General features: G+C 42.2%; 1 protein-coding gene across 2 annotated transcripts in view; it reads left to right on the forward strand.

Moving 5' to 3' along the window:
* The first annotated feature begins 676 nt into the window (after positions 1-676).
* SATB2 (SATB homeobox 2) overlaps positions 677-15,884 on the forward strand; it is a 194,017-nt gene continuing 178,809 nt past the window's right edge. Inside the window, exons 1-2 of one of the 2 annotated variants that reach the window (XM_082397358.1) lie at positions 677-3,837; positions 5,065-5,292. In XM_082397358.1, coding sequence (XP_082253484.1) covers positions 5,124-5,292 — 169 coding nt within the window. In that variant the 5' untranslated portion in view covers positions 677-3,837; positions 5,065-5,123. Of the gene's footprint in view, positions 3,838-3,892; positions 4,158-5,064; positions 5,293-15,884 lie in introns of those variants that run through there. The other variant, XM_082397359.1, reaches the window with a different exon arrangement.

Raw genomic sequence — 15,884 nt, forward strand, 5'->3', positions numbered from 1 at the left:
AAAGAAATTTGTAAAATTTCTAAACACATATCTCCAAACATTCAAAATACATTTCTGGTAATAATTCATAGTATTTGACATTTTCTTCTACGTTAAATGCAATTAAAATTTTTTGAGTTCTTTTGCCCCAAATGATAGATTTGTTCATTACCAAAAATGATCAAGAGTAAACTCCAATTAAGAGAAAAATCAATGAATTAAAAAGAGTGCAGAATCTGAAAACAAACTAGCCACAATGTACATTTAATTGTACTTAACTGTAAATTTTATTTAAATCGCCTGTCTCAGGGGTTTAATAATTTAGAATCAATAGTTCCTTTCAAAACATAATAAAATATTTACACTTTATAAAATATTAACCGATTAACTATACGGCTGTGTTGTTTATAAGAGTGTAACTTAAGTCCCCATAATCATGCTGTTGACATAAGCCTGTGAGGTTAGCGAAGTGATCCTTCGCAAAATGTAAATGAAGATCTTCAGACAGTGGTGTTTATAAAATAGCTCATTAATGACTTAAGATTGAATCGCTCCAACCATTCGCATCATCAGATATAATAATAGTGACGAATCAGACAGGAAAGATCCTGGCTAAACCATTTGCATTTTTTTCCAGAAGTACTGAAGTCCTAATATCACCAATTCTTCTAAGTTCCTGGACATTGATCCGGAGGAGGATTCTGCAGTTCAACACCAAGGTAAGGAAAGAAACAGCATTATTATCGTTGTTAAGGTATTAATAAGAAATGCGCCTTTTCCCCATTTTGAAAACGGGCTTAAACTTTTGACAGTGGTAGTAGTTGGCTTTTGCAACACCCTCTTCCCATTCCGACTTGATATTACAGATTTTTTAAAAAAGTTTGTCAATCGAACTTACAGTTTGTTTCTTTGCAGCCCCAAACCTTTTAGCTACCACCACGAAGTTGGTTTGCTAGAGCCACTTTGTTCTCACAGACTCCGAATTGTGCGTTTTCTCTAACTCGTTCTTTTGGGGAGGTGGGAGGGGGATGAGGTTGTGGAGGGCACAGGGAAAAGCAAACGCAGCCTAAAACCCCCAGGCTGGCTCCCCGAAGCTTTGCTATCCATCTCGCTTCCTTTCTCCGCTCGGCTCCCACCGCCTCTCGGGTCGCCTCGCGCTCCTTTGGAACTTGGTGGGCGGCGACTGGGTGCGGGGTCCTTCGGATTCTGGGCTCTGAGACTTAGGCCGGGGGCAGGTTTCACTTCTGGGACCCTTTCTCTTCCAGAGTCTCCCCCGCCTCCCAGTTTCCTGCTTTTGAGGGGAGGCCAGGTGCACGCCGCGCGCCGGTTGGATGCGGCGAGTGGACGGCGGCCTGGCCCCGGGTACACTGGGCTGACGCGGCTTCCCGCGGCGGGTGCACCCGACCGAGATTTCCATAATTGCCCCCCGAGCGCGTTTCCCGAGATCGAATTTAGTTTGGCCCTCTGGCGCCGCCGTAGAGTCAGCGCTTCTTAAGGGAGACCGGCGGCTCAGGCGACGAGATGGTGGGGAGTCCTCGGGGTCCTAGGGGTTAGGAGGGAGAACCAAGGTGTGCGGGAGCGACTAGAGATACCGCCAGCTCAGGGGGCTTCATTGGCCTCAAGACGAGCGGGGACGCGTCCACATTTTCCCGCTTCAGGTCGGGACCGCGAGTGTCAGCCGGCGCCCCCGGGGTCTCGCGGGGGCCGCGGCTCCTGCCCACGTGCTTTCTTTAAGGAGGTTCCGCGTCCAAGAGGGATCTTAGGGACAAAAGCGCGGCCAGAGCCCGGCCTGCTCGGCTAGCGCCCGGGCCACCTTAAATGAGCACCGCGGCTGGAGCCGGGCTACGGGCGACTGCGGCCGCGGGAGTCGGCAAAAGTTTGTGGCTCAGTTACGCCTTCGCGGGACCTGCTGGGGACGCCCCCGCACGGCCTCCCCCGGGATGGGGAGGCCGGGTCCCCACCGCACACCTCTGACCGCGCTCTCAGCCTAGGGCCCGAGCGGCTTGGGATCCCAGGAGTCCCAGCCCAGCAGCCAGCGGACAGGGAGCCCCGCCGCCCTCGCTGCCACCGCGTCACGGCCTGCAGGCGGCCCGGGCTGCGCCGCTCGAGATGTCGCCGGCGCTGCGAGCGCTCCAGGGACGTCATCCAGGGATGCTCCCCGCCCTGCGACCCTCCTGCAGCCCCCTTCCCTGTGCTACCCGCCGCCCGGCGGGCAGTGCTGGTGCTCCTGCCATTCGGGACACCCGGGCTATTGTTCTGGACCCACGGCAGTGCCAGCTCTGAGGGAGAGTCGGCCTTCCTAGCGCGTGCGGCGGCGCGGCGGGCCCGGACGGCTGGCTCCGCACGGAGGGGGAGCTCGCAGGCACCGGGAAAAGTTGTTCGGAGGGGCGGAGGCGGTGCGTGGTGGGCGGAGGCGGTGGGTGGGGGAGGTGATAGCCCTCCTATCTCCAAAGTCGAAAGTACTCCGCGTAGTTAGCAGAACCCGGAGCCGAGGCAGCCGTGATTGCCTCCTGCGCGTGGGTCTGTGCCTCCGCCGGGAGACGAGGCAACCAGCGCCTGCCTTGCCGCCGCCTCCGAGCCGGGACTAGTGCGCCTCAGGGCTGGGCGAGGCGGCCGCGCCCTGGACCCGCCGCGAGGAGGAGGAGGAGGAGGACGAGACCCCGGGCCCCAGCTCCCGCCTGCACCCGGGCGCACCCACCCACCAGCCGCGGCCACCGCCTCGCGCGCCACTCGGTTCCCTGCCATAGGTCCCCCGCCGCGCCGCGCGCGCGCGGTCCTCGCCACACCGCTCTCCCACCGCCGACTCTCTCCTTCCTTCTTCTCCCTCCTCCCTGCTTCCCACCCGCCCCTCTCCAGTCCCTCTGCCTCCTCTGCAGCTCCGCCGCTGTTCGGTCGCCGGCCTCACAGCGATTGATTGATTGATGTTTAATTTCCTGCCAGGCGGGGCCCCCTCCCCCCGCAACCTCCCCGGCCCTCCTCCCCGCCCCCCCACTCTCCTCCTTCAATGCGGTGGACCAGTCTGGCTCGGGTTTAGATCTTTCCCCCCCAACCCCCATCCCGAAATAACCCAGAGACTTCCCCTACCCCCACCCCAAATTATTATTTTGAAGGCGCTAGATCTGGGGACGGAAAGGGGGAGGGGGAGAAATCGGAAACCGAGGACAACCCAAAAGGACTCACTTTGCCTGATGACTCAACGCAACTAATAATCATCTCCCTCTCACTGTGTCTCTCTCTGCGGCTTGTCAGTGAGTCCGGCTTCGGCTGCTGGCGGCGGCGGCCGAGAGGGGAGAGGCTGGAGGTGACAGCTTGGGCGGCCGCCGCTTTTCCTCCCGCGTGCGGTCCCAGGTCCCTGCGCCTTCTCGCTTCTCGGTGGCACCGGCCCTACGGCTCCGGCCGCGCCTCCTCGCGAGCTAGCAGCCCTGCGAAGCGGCAGCCCCGACCCGCCTCCGCCGCCTCCCAGTTTTCAGCCCTTTCTCGCCAGAACGGGTCTCCTTCCCGAAGGTGTGAAAAGGCTTTTTCAGCCTCCTTCTCTCTTCTCCCCTCCTCCGTCGCCTCCTCCCGCGCTCGCTCGGGTGTTCCTTTGGAGGAGCCCTCCTTTCCCTCTTCTCCTCCTCCCTCTACTCCCCCCACCCCCCATCATCATCATCATAACAACCATCGCCGCACTAAGAAGACACCCTGACCCAGGACCCTAAACGTTTGGACCTGGGAAAGAGGAAAGGGAAAGGAGTAAAGAGAAAGGAAGACTAGGAGAACACTGCAAGGCAAATCACCAGAAACTTTCCACCCTGGATTCTCTACTTTTGCTCCATGGACAGAGCCCCAGCCAGCCAAGTTACAGACAGACTGTGAGCAGTAAGTACTCAGGGCGAAGGCGCCCGCGCCAAGCTCGGGAGTTCGGGGAAGCCCCGGGTCCTGCTAAGTTCCCTCCCCGCAGCTCTCGCTCTGTTTGTTAGACAGCGCAGCGAGGGAGTCCGGGCGGAACCTTCGCCCTCAGCCCTGGCGCTCCGTCTCTGCATCACTCGCATCTCTTCTCACTTCTCCTCTGCCACCCCCACCTTGTCTCCTTGAGCCGTGGCGACGCGGCTTCTCCTACGGCCAGAGCGCCCGCGAGGATTCCCAGCGCACTTTGTTGTGCCGGGTTCCTCCTGCTTCTTGGGGATGTCAGTGACAATGTGAGTGCCGTTTCATCAGGTGTTTCCTCCTCCTCCGCCGCCCCCCAAAAATCCGGGGGTGCCGAGATCTGCGGGTTCCGTGAGGAGCGCGCTGCCAGCCAGGCGACCCAGGAGAAAACTTTTTGGAGAGATTTAAAAATTGGGGTTGATGAAGGCTGCTCCCGCACCTAATAATTTAAATGCTTTTGCTTTTGTAATTTATGTGGAAGAGCATTTAAAAAAATCACTCAGGATCGGATGAAGATTAGAACATTCCAAAATAATAACGATTGTAGACCCAGCTTGACGTTATTCTGATGAATACCGCCAAGTGTTTTGGGATGCTTATTAATGTGGAATCAGGGTTGATTTTGTGCAGTGTGTGTGTGTGTCCCAGGACGTGCTCGGTAAAGGTAAAAAGCGGGGATTCAAGGGTCTTTTTGGCAGGCCTTTGCCTACTGCCCCGCGATTCAGAGCGCATTCTTCTTGTGGTTAATTTGTTTTCATATGGACTTACGTACACCCGCACCCACTCCTTGAGTGAGTGAGATGTCTTCTTAGGAAGTTCACTTCTTCCGCAACCCTGACCCCCCGACAGCAAGGTCGGCGCACCGGAGAACGGTTTATGTCAACCCTGTCCCATTGAATGGATTACTTCTGGGCGCCCTGGGCGGACTTCGTGACCCAGAGCTAACTTCTGGGAGCAGCGACTGGGCAGAGTCGCGGCACCCCAAGTTCTGGGTTTCCTTTGGGCCGCCCAGTGTAAGGTTAGGACCGGCTTCCCTGTTCGGGCCCCTCGGGCAGCGTGGGAGGAAGTTTGTGTGGCTTTGGTGCAGCGCTCTGCCACTGGCCTAAACGTCTATCACGTGTGTGAGCGGTTTTCCCTCTTTTTTTTCCCTCCCCCTTTCCCCCCCCGCCCCCTCCCTAGGTCCCTGTGCATTTTATTGCGACCTGCCGGTGGGAACTTTGTCTCCGAGTCGGAGCAGCATGGAGCGGCGGAGCGAGAGCCCGTGTCTGCGGGACAGCCCCGACCGGCGGAGCGGCAGCCCCGACGTCAAGGGTCCTCCCCCGGTGAAGGTGGCCCGGCTGGAGCAGAACGGCAGCCCCATGGGAGCCCGCGGGAGGCCCAACGGCGCCGTGGCCAAGGCCGTGGGAGGTAACAGCCCGGAGCAGGGAGGCGCGCGCAGCCCGCGGCCGGGTGATAAAGGCCCGGGTGTCAGGGTTCAGGTTGATTAGGCGATGTCGCGGTGTAGGATTACAGGAAGTGAATTCCAGGTTGCCAAATAATGCCCCCGTCGCCTCTCCTCTGCAACTGGTAGCTTCATCTCGAGTTAAAACAAGAAAGTGGTTTACCCGGAGGGTGGCATTTTTTGGGCACTTTGCCACTGTGTGCTGAGGTGTTGGCAGGTTTATGTCACAGCCAGCTAACTGTTTCTAGATTTTCCTAGAGAGCTTTTTAGTGATTTAACTCTTTTGCCTTGCCTCAGAGTATCTGCTGTAGGGATGAAGTTTAGGTGCGTTCGCTTTTATGGACTAATGTTTAATGCTCAGGTTAGTACAGGAGCAAGTGTTGGTGTTACTTTGTAGTTAGGACAGTGCTTCGAGACAAATGATTAACAACTGGGAATATTTCCAGCCACATTTCAAGTGGGAAATAAAGAATCACTACGACTCTGTCAGGCCCTTAGAGACTTTAATGCTACCGTTTTTTAAAAATAAAGTTTAAAGTCATATGCATTTGTAACTTTGTTATGAATTATAGCACAACAGGTAAAAATAGCATAGTAGTCTTATTGACTACGTGCTGTTTTTCTTTCCAAGAATTTAATATTACTTAAAATCTTTCGTAGTTTTTGCTACTTAAACAACCACTTTCTTTTAAAGTGGTTAGGGAAAGTAATTTTATAAAATAAAGATATGCAAGAAATTTAAACATTATTAAAATATTTTGAGGTTTATTTGACATCTCCTTAGTTGTTTTTTAAATGTAAATGCACAGTTCTACATGGCATGCAGTTTTTTTGTTTGACATAAATTACTAGTTTAATCTTTTTTTTTTTTGCTTCTAAAAGTTTTTTTTTCCCCCCTAATATTTTCAGTAGTAGCCTGTTTAATATAATTCTTATATTAGCCAGCCTGAAATGAAACAAAACCCTGGCAAAAGTTAGTGATAAATTCCCATGTTCTAAAGAGCCATAGTTTGTATTTCCAAGTAAAGCCTTAATTCGAAATATCCAGTCCCTTTTAAAGACATTTTATAAACAGACAACAGACAATTTATAAAAGAACAGGTTTTTATTTTTACTTATTTTGCTATTACTATTTCTTCATGGTAGACTTCCAAGATGGTTTGCCTTAGTTCCTTATATTAATCATCTCCCTTGAGAAGCACTCATTCTCTCAGTTTTAAAAGCTTTAACAAAATTATTTGACCATAGATTGTGGCTTATGTATCTTTCATTTTAGGGACTTGAAGATATACTTTAATGAAGCAAAAGAAAACTTGGTAGTTTTGTGACTCACTTTTTAGAAATAGTGTTTATTAATGTGTTGTCTTGAGAGTGAAGCAATAACTTTGGACTTTTCGGATCATTTTTTAGTATATGCATATAAGAAAGAAAAATATATGGTGAATATGGTGGGACCCAATGTGAGATGGTATGATAAGTGCTGGTAATGTCGGATTGAAAAACTTTTGGAAGTCCTTGGAGAGGATGTGTTCTCAAAGTGGCCTTATGCATTAAAGAGAAAAACCTGGACTGAAATTTTGGTTTCTTTCTAAGCTCACTAAATTGAAAGAAGTCTCTAAACATTTTAGAATGTAATGGTTACCAATTGTGCTTCCCTACAAAAAGTTTTTTTCCCCCGTATATCTTACTGAAGGAAACTGCCTGATTTTGTTGACCCAGGGATACCCTCAGTGTAAAATAGTGGTTACTTTTCATATTTTCTGAGACTATAATTCACATTTGGCCACTTACCATAAATTTGATATAGACAAATATTATTAAGTCTTGGTGAGGAATAATAAATTTGTTTCGACAAGCTGGTATAGTCACTTTTTTCTGAGCTTTAACTTAATTTAGTAATATCAAAGGTCTTAGCTGCTTCCCAAACTGAAAATAAAGATGACATTATTTTGTCTCAGTAAGTACCATTTATGATACTTAACAGTAAAGTGGTTACAATAGTTTACTTATGGTGGATTTTTAAAGATTTTTTTTAAAAGAAAGATTTTACTCGATAGATCTTAATAGATTGGAAAGATTTTAATTTAGAAAGCTTTCAAATATATCAACTTAGAACATAAAATTTCAATAGTACAGAGTTTTCTTATGAATGTTAATGATTATTTTGTGGGTTTAAGTTTATATAGTTTCCAAATGTACATTGAGATGTTAATAATTTTATTTCATTACGACTTTTAATCATGTATATAGACTGGAGAAAAGGAAAGCCTTTTTAAAAATGCACATTCTAAATTTTAAAAATGTTTAAAATATATTTCTATTTAGCAGTTCTTTTATAATTGAAATAAGTTTTTTTTTTTTAGAACAGAGTAAATATAAAATAGATTATATTTCTATCACCCTACCTCCTTTTGTTTAAATTTTCTTTATGAAGCAATATAATAAGTATAGACAACTACAAAAATATTTGTAGCTCTGCATCATTTATTACCATTTTCAGATATATTGCAGTCTTGTCAATGTTGTAAAGATGGCTATAATAATATATATTTTAAAAATAGAGCTCAAAATTTGGGAGGATGTATTTGTCAATCTTTAGTGATTCTCTTTTTAAATGCTCTCCCCATAAAAATAGGGGAAATCATTAAGTTAATTGGTTGCTCAATAAAATGTCAGTTTATCTTACGCTTCTGATAAATAGGTGAATAAACGCTTCTGAATGCATTGGTTGCCCTAATAAATTCTGTTGCTGTTATCTACCTTTTTTAGGGAGAGAGAGTTTGCTATGTTTTTGATGAGAACTAAAAAAAAAAGAGAGAGACATAATTTTAGTGTCTGGATTTGACTGGATGAGGTGGTAGAAACACTGTCACAGTCTTCAGGGTTCTGTTTTAATAGGGGGCTTAAGAGTGTGTTGTTTACAATGTGGTTAGCTTTAGAAGACTATTAGAAAGTAGATCAGTTTTGTTTTGTATTTCTAACACTTTGTAGGCTATATTTGCTCTTATCTAAGCAGTGCGTTTTAAAGCATGTATGTAATAAAATATAAGTGCTCAGATGTGTATGACAGTCAGCTTTTATAGAAGGTCCTGGAAAAAAAAAAAGGCTAATATCTCTTTAAAAAACATATGAAGGCTGGGAGAGAGTTTAGAGCAAGCAAGAGCACCATGGTGTTGACAGCTTTATATCCCTGCTGGGTAACATTCACTTACTAGAATTGGCGTCCTCTCTCAGCTAGTAATTCACTCCATAAGGATTTTGAAAAAGGATGATTAATGGTGGGGAAATTTATATTTGTGAAATTGTTGATTAAAACTTACAGATCTATTTGAAGATTTAGAAAAAGAAAAGATTATTAAGGATGATGAATATAAGAATCAGATGATCCTTTTACCGCCATTAGCATAAGTACCTAAAATGTTCTGCTGTATGTAATGCTTCAGCCACACAACCTACAGCATAAAATGAAAGTGATGCCAATCAAGTTTCCAGAGGAAGCAAGGCATTCTGCTTTCCTCCTGGACTGCTGAAAGGCGCTGGCCAGTTGTGCTTTAATAGCAATAAATTACTGTGCTTCATTCATTGTTAACACAAGCATTTTCATTTTTTAATGTTTGGCTTAAAGAAGAACTTTTCAGACAGCTTTATTTAAACTGAATGAACAGCGCTTGAGTATACCAGATGGTGTATTTGCTGATAGGAGGCATTAAACATCAGAAATCTTTTTGATATTTTTCATTTTCCTATGAATTTTGATGACTTTTTTTGTGTTAGATCTTCTAGAGTTCAAGGAAAAATGTTTAAACACTGAGAATATCTTGATTTTTTGGAAAAAAATTAGCTTTTTTGGGAAAAATTAGTTTTTAAAATAACTTCAATTTTGTTGAAGAATTGTCTATTGAAGTTATCTTGTAACTCTTTGACCCGAAGTAAACCTATTCTTCTTGCTACCAGGCAGCCTTTTCAAGAACATAACTGTCTTGTTGCAAGGGGGAAAAAATCATTATGCAATACACACTGATGTACTCAAATAGGGAAGCAAATGTGATCATGATTGTTGCGCAGGGCCTCATTTAGAGCTGAACACTGTCTACAACAACAGTTAGTTTAATTGTCTGCATGTGGAACATTTCATTTTAGATAAGAGTAAAAGAAATGCAGTTCAGGTCAGGTGTAGTCACCATATGAGCAGTTGTAGAGAGATGTTTTACTTTTTGAAAGGAGGGCAGATACGAAAGAGTGTAGATATTGACCTATTGAAATGTATAAAATATTTAGAAATTTGAAACGTATTGTCAACATAGGCAAAATGGAGAAAACTCATTAAATTCATTTTAACCTAGGATGTATACCATTATGCTTGTAGGGAAGACTCATGTTATTACTTTAAAAGTGAAAAGGTTGTATTTCGGTCTTGTACTCCACTTTTTTTTTTTTTTTTTTTTAAGGGTTTAAGATCTTTTAAATAGAATGAACTTAGGCTTTGGGGTCATCCAACAATCTAGCATGTCCTCTGTAGTTTTGCTGAGGTAGAAAAATAGCCCTCTCTAAAGTGTTTTCAGTCCTTGGCCTGTTATTAAAATAAAGATATACTTGGTTAAAAAAATATATGCAATGGAACATACACATTAAACAGAACATAGGGTATCCGCCCCTCAAAGTCTTGAGCATAATTTGATGTTTTGAGTAATTTTGGAAGCCTTATATTCCATCAGTAGAAACCCCACTGACCATTATATATTCAAGATCATTTGCAGTGAAATGTGTGTGTGTGTGTGTGTGTGTGTGTGTGTGTGTTAGAACTACATAGATGTCCCTTAAGGCATCTGTTTTTTAACCACTGCGGACAATAAGCAGTATCCTCTTTTTTCAGGGGGTTGTGACTAAGAGTATCAGTCTGTACATATTAGATATCCTGTGTTAATTCTTTTCTCCTTGTGTGAATGTGTGTATATATTTTGCCTATCTATCTCTGTAGGGAGGGAAACAGACTAATCATAATTTATTAGATATCTAAGAATATTAATTTTGAGTTATTTTAAGAATATGGAAATCAGTCTTATTCCAGGCAAGACATAGTAATTGTTTGGTATATCTGACAAGGCGTATCTGGTAAGCAGTCAAATTTGGTGGTGCTACTTTGATAATTTAAAACTCTTTTTTTTTTTTTTTAAGATTCAATGTGGAGACAGTTTATATGATATATAAAAAAGACAAATTGACAGAGTTAGATGAGTTCAAATTGTATTATTTTCTTTGGTCTTTTTAGAGTGTTTAGGTTTCTTTTTTTTTTTTGACTGAAAATAAGGTAGAAAACTTTATGTTTCCAGTATAGAGCAAAATGACAATTTCTCATCACTAAAAAGTTTTTTGTAACTAGTAATCTCACATTAGGTGCAAAAAATATGTACATAGTTTATTTCATTTCAAGAAGTCATACTTTATCTTACATAGCATGTAAATAAAGTTATTTATACTCTTTTACCTAATAAGTAGGCTTTTTTTTTAACCTATGTAACTAACGTGTGGTAACATAGCTTTACTATCTTCCTTACGTGAATGCTGAGATACAATGGCATTTTGGAACATATTTAAGGATGGAGCATTTGACAAAAGTTGTATGTGTAACAGTTTGTCAGTGGAAAGTGACAAGTGGGAAATGACAAATGAAATGTTGGCATCATCACTCTTTATTTTGATAAAAATGTCTCAATTTGCAGTGATATAATACTGTTTCATATTATTTCATGAGTTGTGTGAGATGCATAAGGGGAATTTAGATTTTGTGAACGGAAAATTAGCAGCCTAAACTCTCTTTTCTGAAGCTTTGGCAGCAAGTTCCCCCTTCCCCCCGAACTCCCCAAGAATAAGAACAGCAGTGAAATGTTGGATCTAACTCATACATTTTAACTCATTACTTTTTGGAAAAAAAGAAAGAAAGAAGGAAAGGAAGGAAGGAAGCAGGGAAGGAAGGAAGGAAGGGACAGGGAGAGGGAGAGAGAGAAAGAAAAGAACTGAAAATGGTTTCAAGTAGGAGACATTTATGCTTAGCTCAAAAAATGAAGAAGACAGTTTGCCTTTTGTTTTCTTTATAGCGATTTAAAAATGAGTGATTTCCTTCTGCTGACTTTGTATTGGGCCTTTCTCACTTCCAATTATCACTGCTCTCCATCCTTAATTTAGGGTGTCAATGTGGAGAGCCGTGAATTCCTTTTATTTTAAGGTGCAACAGAGGTTTGGAAATGTCTATGTGTTAAAAACTGATTTTTATATACAAAGGATTCATCATCTTACTACTTACGGGTAATACGATAGATATTTCAAAGTCAAAGTAGACTGCCCTGAGTGGAATTGAGGTATGAGTTGAAACAAAAGCCAGTTGAGGACTTACAGATTTCCAAAAAAGTACAGATGTGGCCTCTATAGTGTGTGATTTTCTTTATTTTCTGAAGTCAGTGAGCAACCAAACATTTATTTTCTTCTTTTACATGAAACAAGCCCCACAAGGACTTCATGCTGTATAGTGTTTATGTAAAAATGCTCTATGGTGGAGTTTTCAAAATCATGGAACTCCATCTATACATATAATTTTTTTTGCTTTCAATTAACAGAATTGTTTTGCTGTTTAATAGCAAGTGATTTAAAAATTATGGGTAAAATCAGTATAATTACGAGGCAGTGAAAGGCTGCATCAGAAATTGTCTTCTACAACTTGTCTTTGGCTTCTCATTTGCAAAGTTTTACTTATTCCAGATTTTTTATTAACCAGGTAAAAATGACCTAAAATGGAGTAAATGTGCCATAGATATACAATTATGGCAATTGGGTTTATGGTGTGTATTTTTTCCATTTTTAATTGATGTGTATACCTTTAAAAATTTTTTAAATAAACTAGTGAATATTATAGTTACTAGTTTGACAAATGCTTAAAATGAAGAAAAATCCTTAATAGAAATTTCAAGAATTTGAACCTTGCAATAAAGTTATGAACAAATTATGGCAGTCTTATATTGTAGTAAGAATATTATTTGTGTTTATGACACATTAGGGTAGTAAAACTCTCTGGGGGATGTATATTTCAATTTAAATTGCTCCCAGTATTATTACTGTTGGCTAGTGGGTGAGGCAGATTAGGTTCTGCCCTTAACTAGTTGCCTTATCATTGGAATGGAGTTCTACCTTAGCACAGTGGGCTGTTAAACTATAGCATAACGTAACAAAAAAGATTAAAAAGTTAAGGGGAAACCCTTCAAGCTACCGTATAGGAAAAGGGGGGTGCATTTCACACCAGAGTAAATGTTTGGTGCCTACTGATGGTTGCACAGTTATTGAAATGTGCACAGCAGCTCAGTGACTTTCTTTGTTTTGTTGAAGACTTGCACAGATATGAACAAAATTAATAGAGACTCTAGTTAGAGAAAATGTTTTCCAAAGCACTAAGATCTGACAGAGGTGATTTTCACTTTTCATAGAAACAATTTTAATTTCATAATGTTAAGCACAGATATCTTTATATCTTTTAAAAATATTTTTTACTTTTTAAAAAAAATTTGGCTAGAAAGCAAGTGTATCCATTCTTTTATAACTGACTAAGATTGATTTTCAAATTTCCTGATTATTCCCCGTATTAAAATTGCATGTTTTTCTTGCATTTGTTCCCATTATTTATATATACATATAAGAAAAGCAAAAATTGCTAGCTTGTAAGGAAAACGCATTCATATCAAAACTCTTCAAATAGCAATGTTTTCAAAACATTATTATTATTTCTTTTTGGTTAACAGAACAAGAGCTTTCTTTAGTCATAACCCAAAGATGCTAACAGAGCGGCATGATAAATGTCTCTTTAAGTGTCGTAGTAAAAGAAAATGACATGCCTTCTGAGGCAGTGGAGAGTTTATGTTGTTTCGGACCCATTTCCCAAGCAGTGATCGAAAACAGATTACAATAACAATTATACAGTCAGAAGATGCAATATCCATTTCTGCTTTAATTGAGTGAAAGAATAATAAAAACATCATTAAGAAAAATGAGGGGGACCTGTCACACAACGTACAAATTTTTAGTCTTGAAGAAGATGCAGAATAACTCAAGTACTTTTCACTTACTTTGCTGTATTTATTAGCTAAAATCTGTTTTGGGGAGAGACCATTTGGTTCTTGCTTCTCCCTGGGAAGTTCAGAGAGGAGCCCCCGGGAGGTAGTTGCTCAGGAGACATGAGAAGTGCTCACTGATTTGTCTTCGTATACAGTTTACGACGGGAAATCAGTTTCTTATATTCTACCTGAGGTGTAACTACCTTCTCTCTCTCTCTCTCTCTTTCTCTTTTTCACCTATGTAAATGGAAGTAAAAAGTAATGAATGTTCCTCTTGTTACAAAGTCCTGCAAAGTAAGGGTTAGGTGTGGTCCCTGGATCTGCTGTTCTTCCTCCCCTGGCTGAAGGGGAGGGAGAAAGTTGAAGGTGAATAATGAGCACCCTTATTTCTTCTCGGTTCACGTGGGGTTGTTGGGGACCCCGAGTTTCCACATGGACACATCACCTGCCATTCATGTAGGTGACATAGACTGTCACCTGAGATGCACAGGCTCTGGCCTCCATCTGCAATCATTGGAACCAATGAATCGATAATCCTTCACACTGCTGAGCCTCCAGCCCTCATTACCCAGAGTAGAGCTTTCAGCAACTTGGAGCGAGCTGGCTGGCAGCCGCTGAAATCAGTGGCTAGCGTTCTTTCACCCTAGGCTGTATTTCTTACTCTATTCATAGAATTGCGTGTGCCTGGAAACTTGGGTGATGAAAGTGGAGTTAGCCCAGACAGTGGAGTTAACCCGTGCTCGTTGTGCGGATACTAAAACCGCAAATGGTGTTGGCCATCAAAGCAGCTGGAGCCCAAGGTTGGACTTAGTTGACAGAGTTAGAGACTGTTTCTTTGGTCTGTAGCTAAGAGTTTTCTTGGGTTCAATATTTAAAAACCTTCCTGAGAGCAAAATGAAAGGAATAAGATAGGCAGTAAACCCTTCCTGGTGGAGGTCTCATGATCCCAGAATTGTCCCAAGCATAATCCCTTTCAGGCTGGAATTTATGTCATACAGCTCAAAAAGCTTCTTTTTTTTAAAAAAAAAATTCAGTTTAGAGAGTCTAGTTAATAGTGCCTTCATTAAAATACTTTTTGTCAGCAAAAGGTTTTTCAGTTTTAACATTTACATAACCTAACATCATCGACGAATGCCACGAGCTTTAAGGGTCTATTAGTGGTTCCGTTTTTTTTCTGGGCTTTATAATTTAAACCTAAACATTAATTCTGGGTGGAACTTGGCATAATGCCTTTTTGCCTTGGAGGGAATTTTTGTTGTACAATCAGAAAACCCCCCCCCTTTTTTTTTTTTCATACAGTCTCACCTTCTCCATGTCTCCCCTCCCCTAAGTAAATAGCAGTTAAATAGTCAAGGTTTTAAAAGGGCTTATTTAAATCAAAAAAAGAAGTGATTATTTTAGGTGAATTTAACAATTTTCCATTAGTTCATATTGCAAACTAGTGCTTTTGATATTAACAAAAAAGATCTGTGAGGCTGCTAATGCAATGAAAATATTTTCCCCTCATACTAAAGTCATGTGGCAAATTTTTCTTAATAAAGTTATATTTGAGGACCCTTGAAACTTACAAATCAGTTACCTGTCTTATTTATTAGAAGCTGAGAGATGTAAAAAATTCTTTATGTCACCTGAAATTATAGCATTGACTAGAAGGAAAGAAGTTGGGATCTCAGTATTAAGTAATAAAGGGACTAAATTTCCCAGTATTTGTTATTTTGGAAAATATACTTAAACTAGGATTCTTAAAATGATCTTTTAAATATATGATATTAATACTATGTTAAAGTTGAGTTATTATAGGAATCTGGTTACAAGGTAATTGTGAAATTAAGAAACAATTGAGGAAATCCTGTGATGATCAGTTGTCATGATCTGCAAACCAGAAAGTGTTCAGAACGCTAGGAAGAATGCATGCCTGGAAATCGCTCATGGAGGAGAGTGAGGCTAAGCCAGGGTTCTCCTGAAGCTTTGCCGGCTTTCAGCTTACCAGGCTCCATTTAGACAAGATTTTGTCCTGTATGTAGGTTTGGCAGATGTGGTATTAGATGACCAAACACCCTTCATTATTGAGGAGCAGTATTATAAGAGGAGCAAATTGTTAGTGAAAAGGGAAGTTATTACACGTTTAAGACCCAAGTAAAGACATTTTACAAGGGTAAACCAGGTGATTCTGATTTTTTTTTCCTTCTCAAATGGATCTCCAGGTAATATTCAGCACAACTCATTCTATTTACAGGTCCATTCATATAGTAAGCTTGAGCCTTTAGCACGTTTTTACAGGTAACTTATAACCAAACCCCACCGCCCCCCAAACTAGAGCTTACTATTGAAAGCCTGCCAATGCCATCACAAATGGCCATTAGTTCCCAAGAGACTTGGAGGAGAAAAAGAACTGGAGGAAAATGCCATGACTTCAGTAAGAACCATTTTGCTGCATGTGTATATTTTTGCTGCCATGGCAA

The sequence above is a fragment of the Balaenoptera borealis genome (genome assembly GCF_965194805.1).
Source record: "Balaenoptera borealis genome assembly, chromosome: 6".
NCBI classification, from domain to species: Eukaryota; Metazoa; Chordata; class Mammalia; order Artiodactyla; family Balaenopteridae; genus Balaenoptera; species Balaenoptera borealis.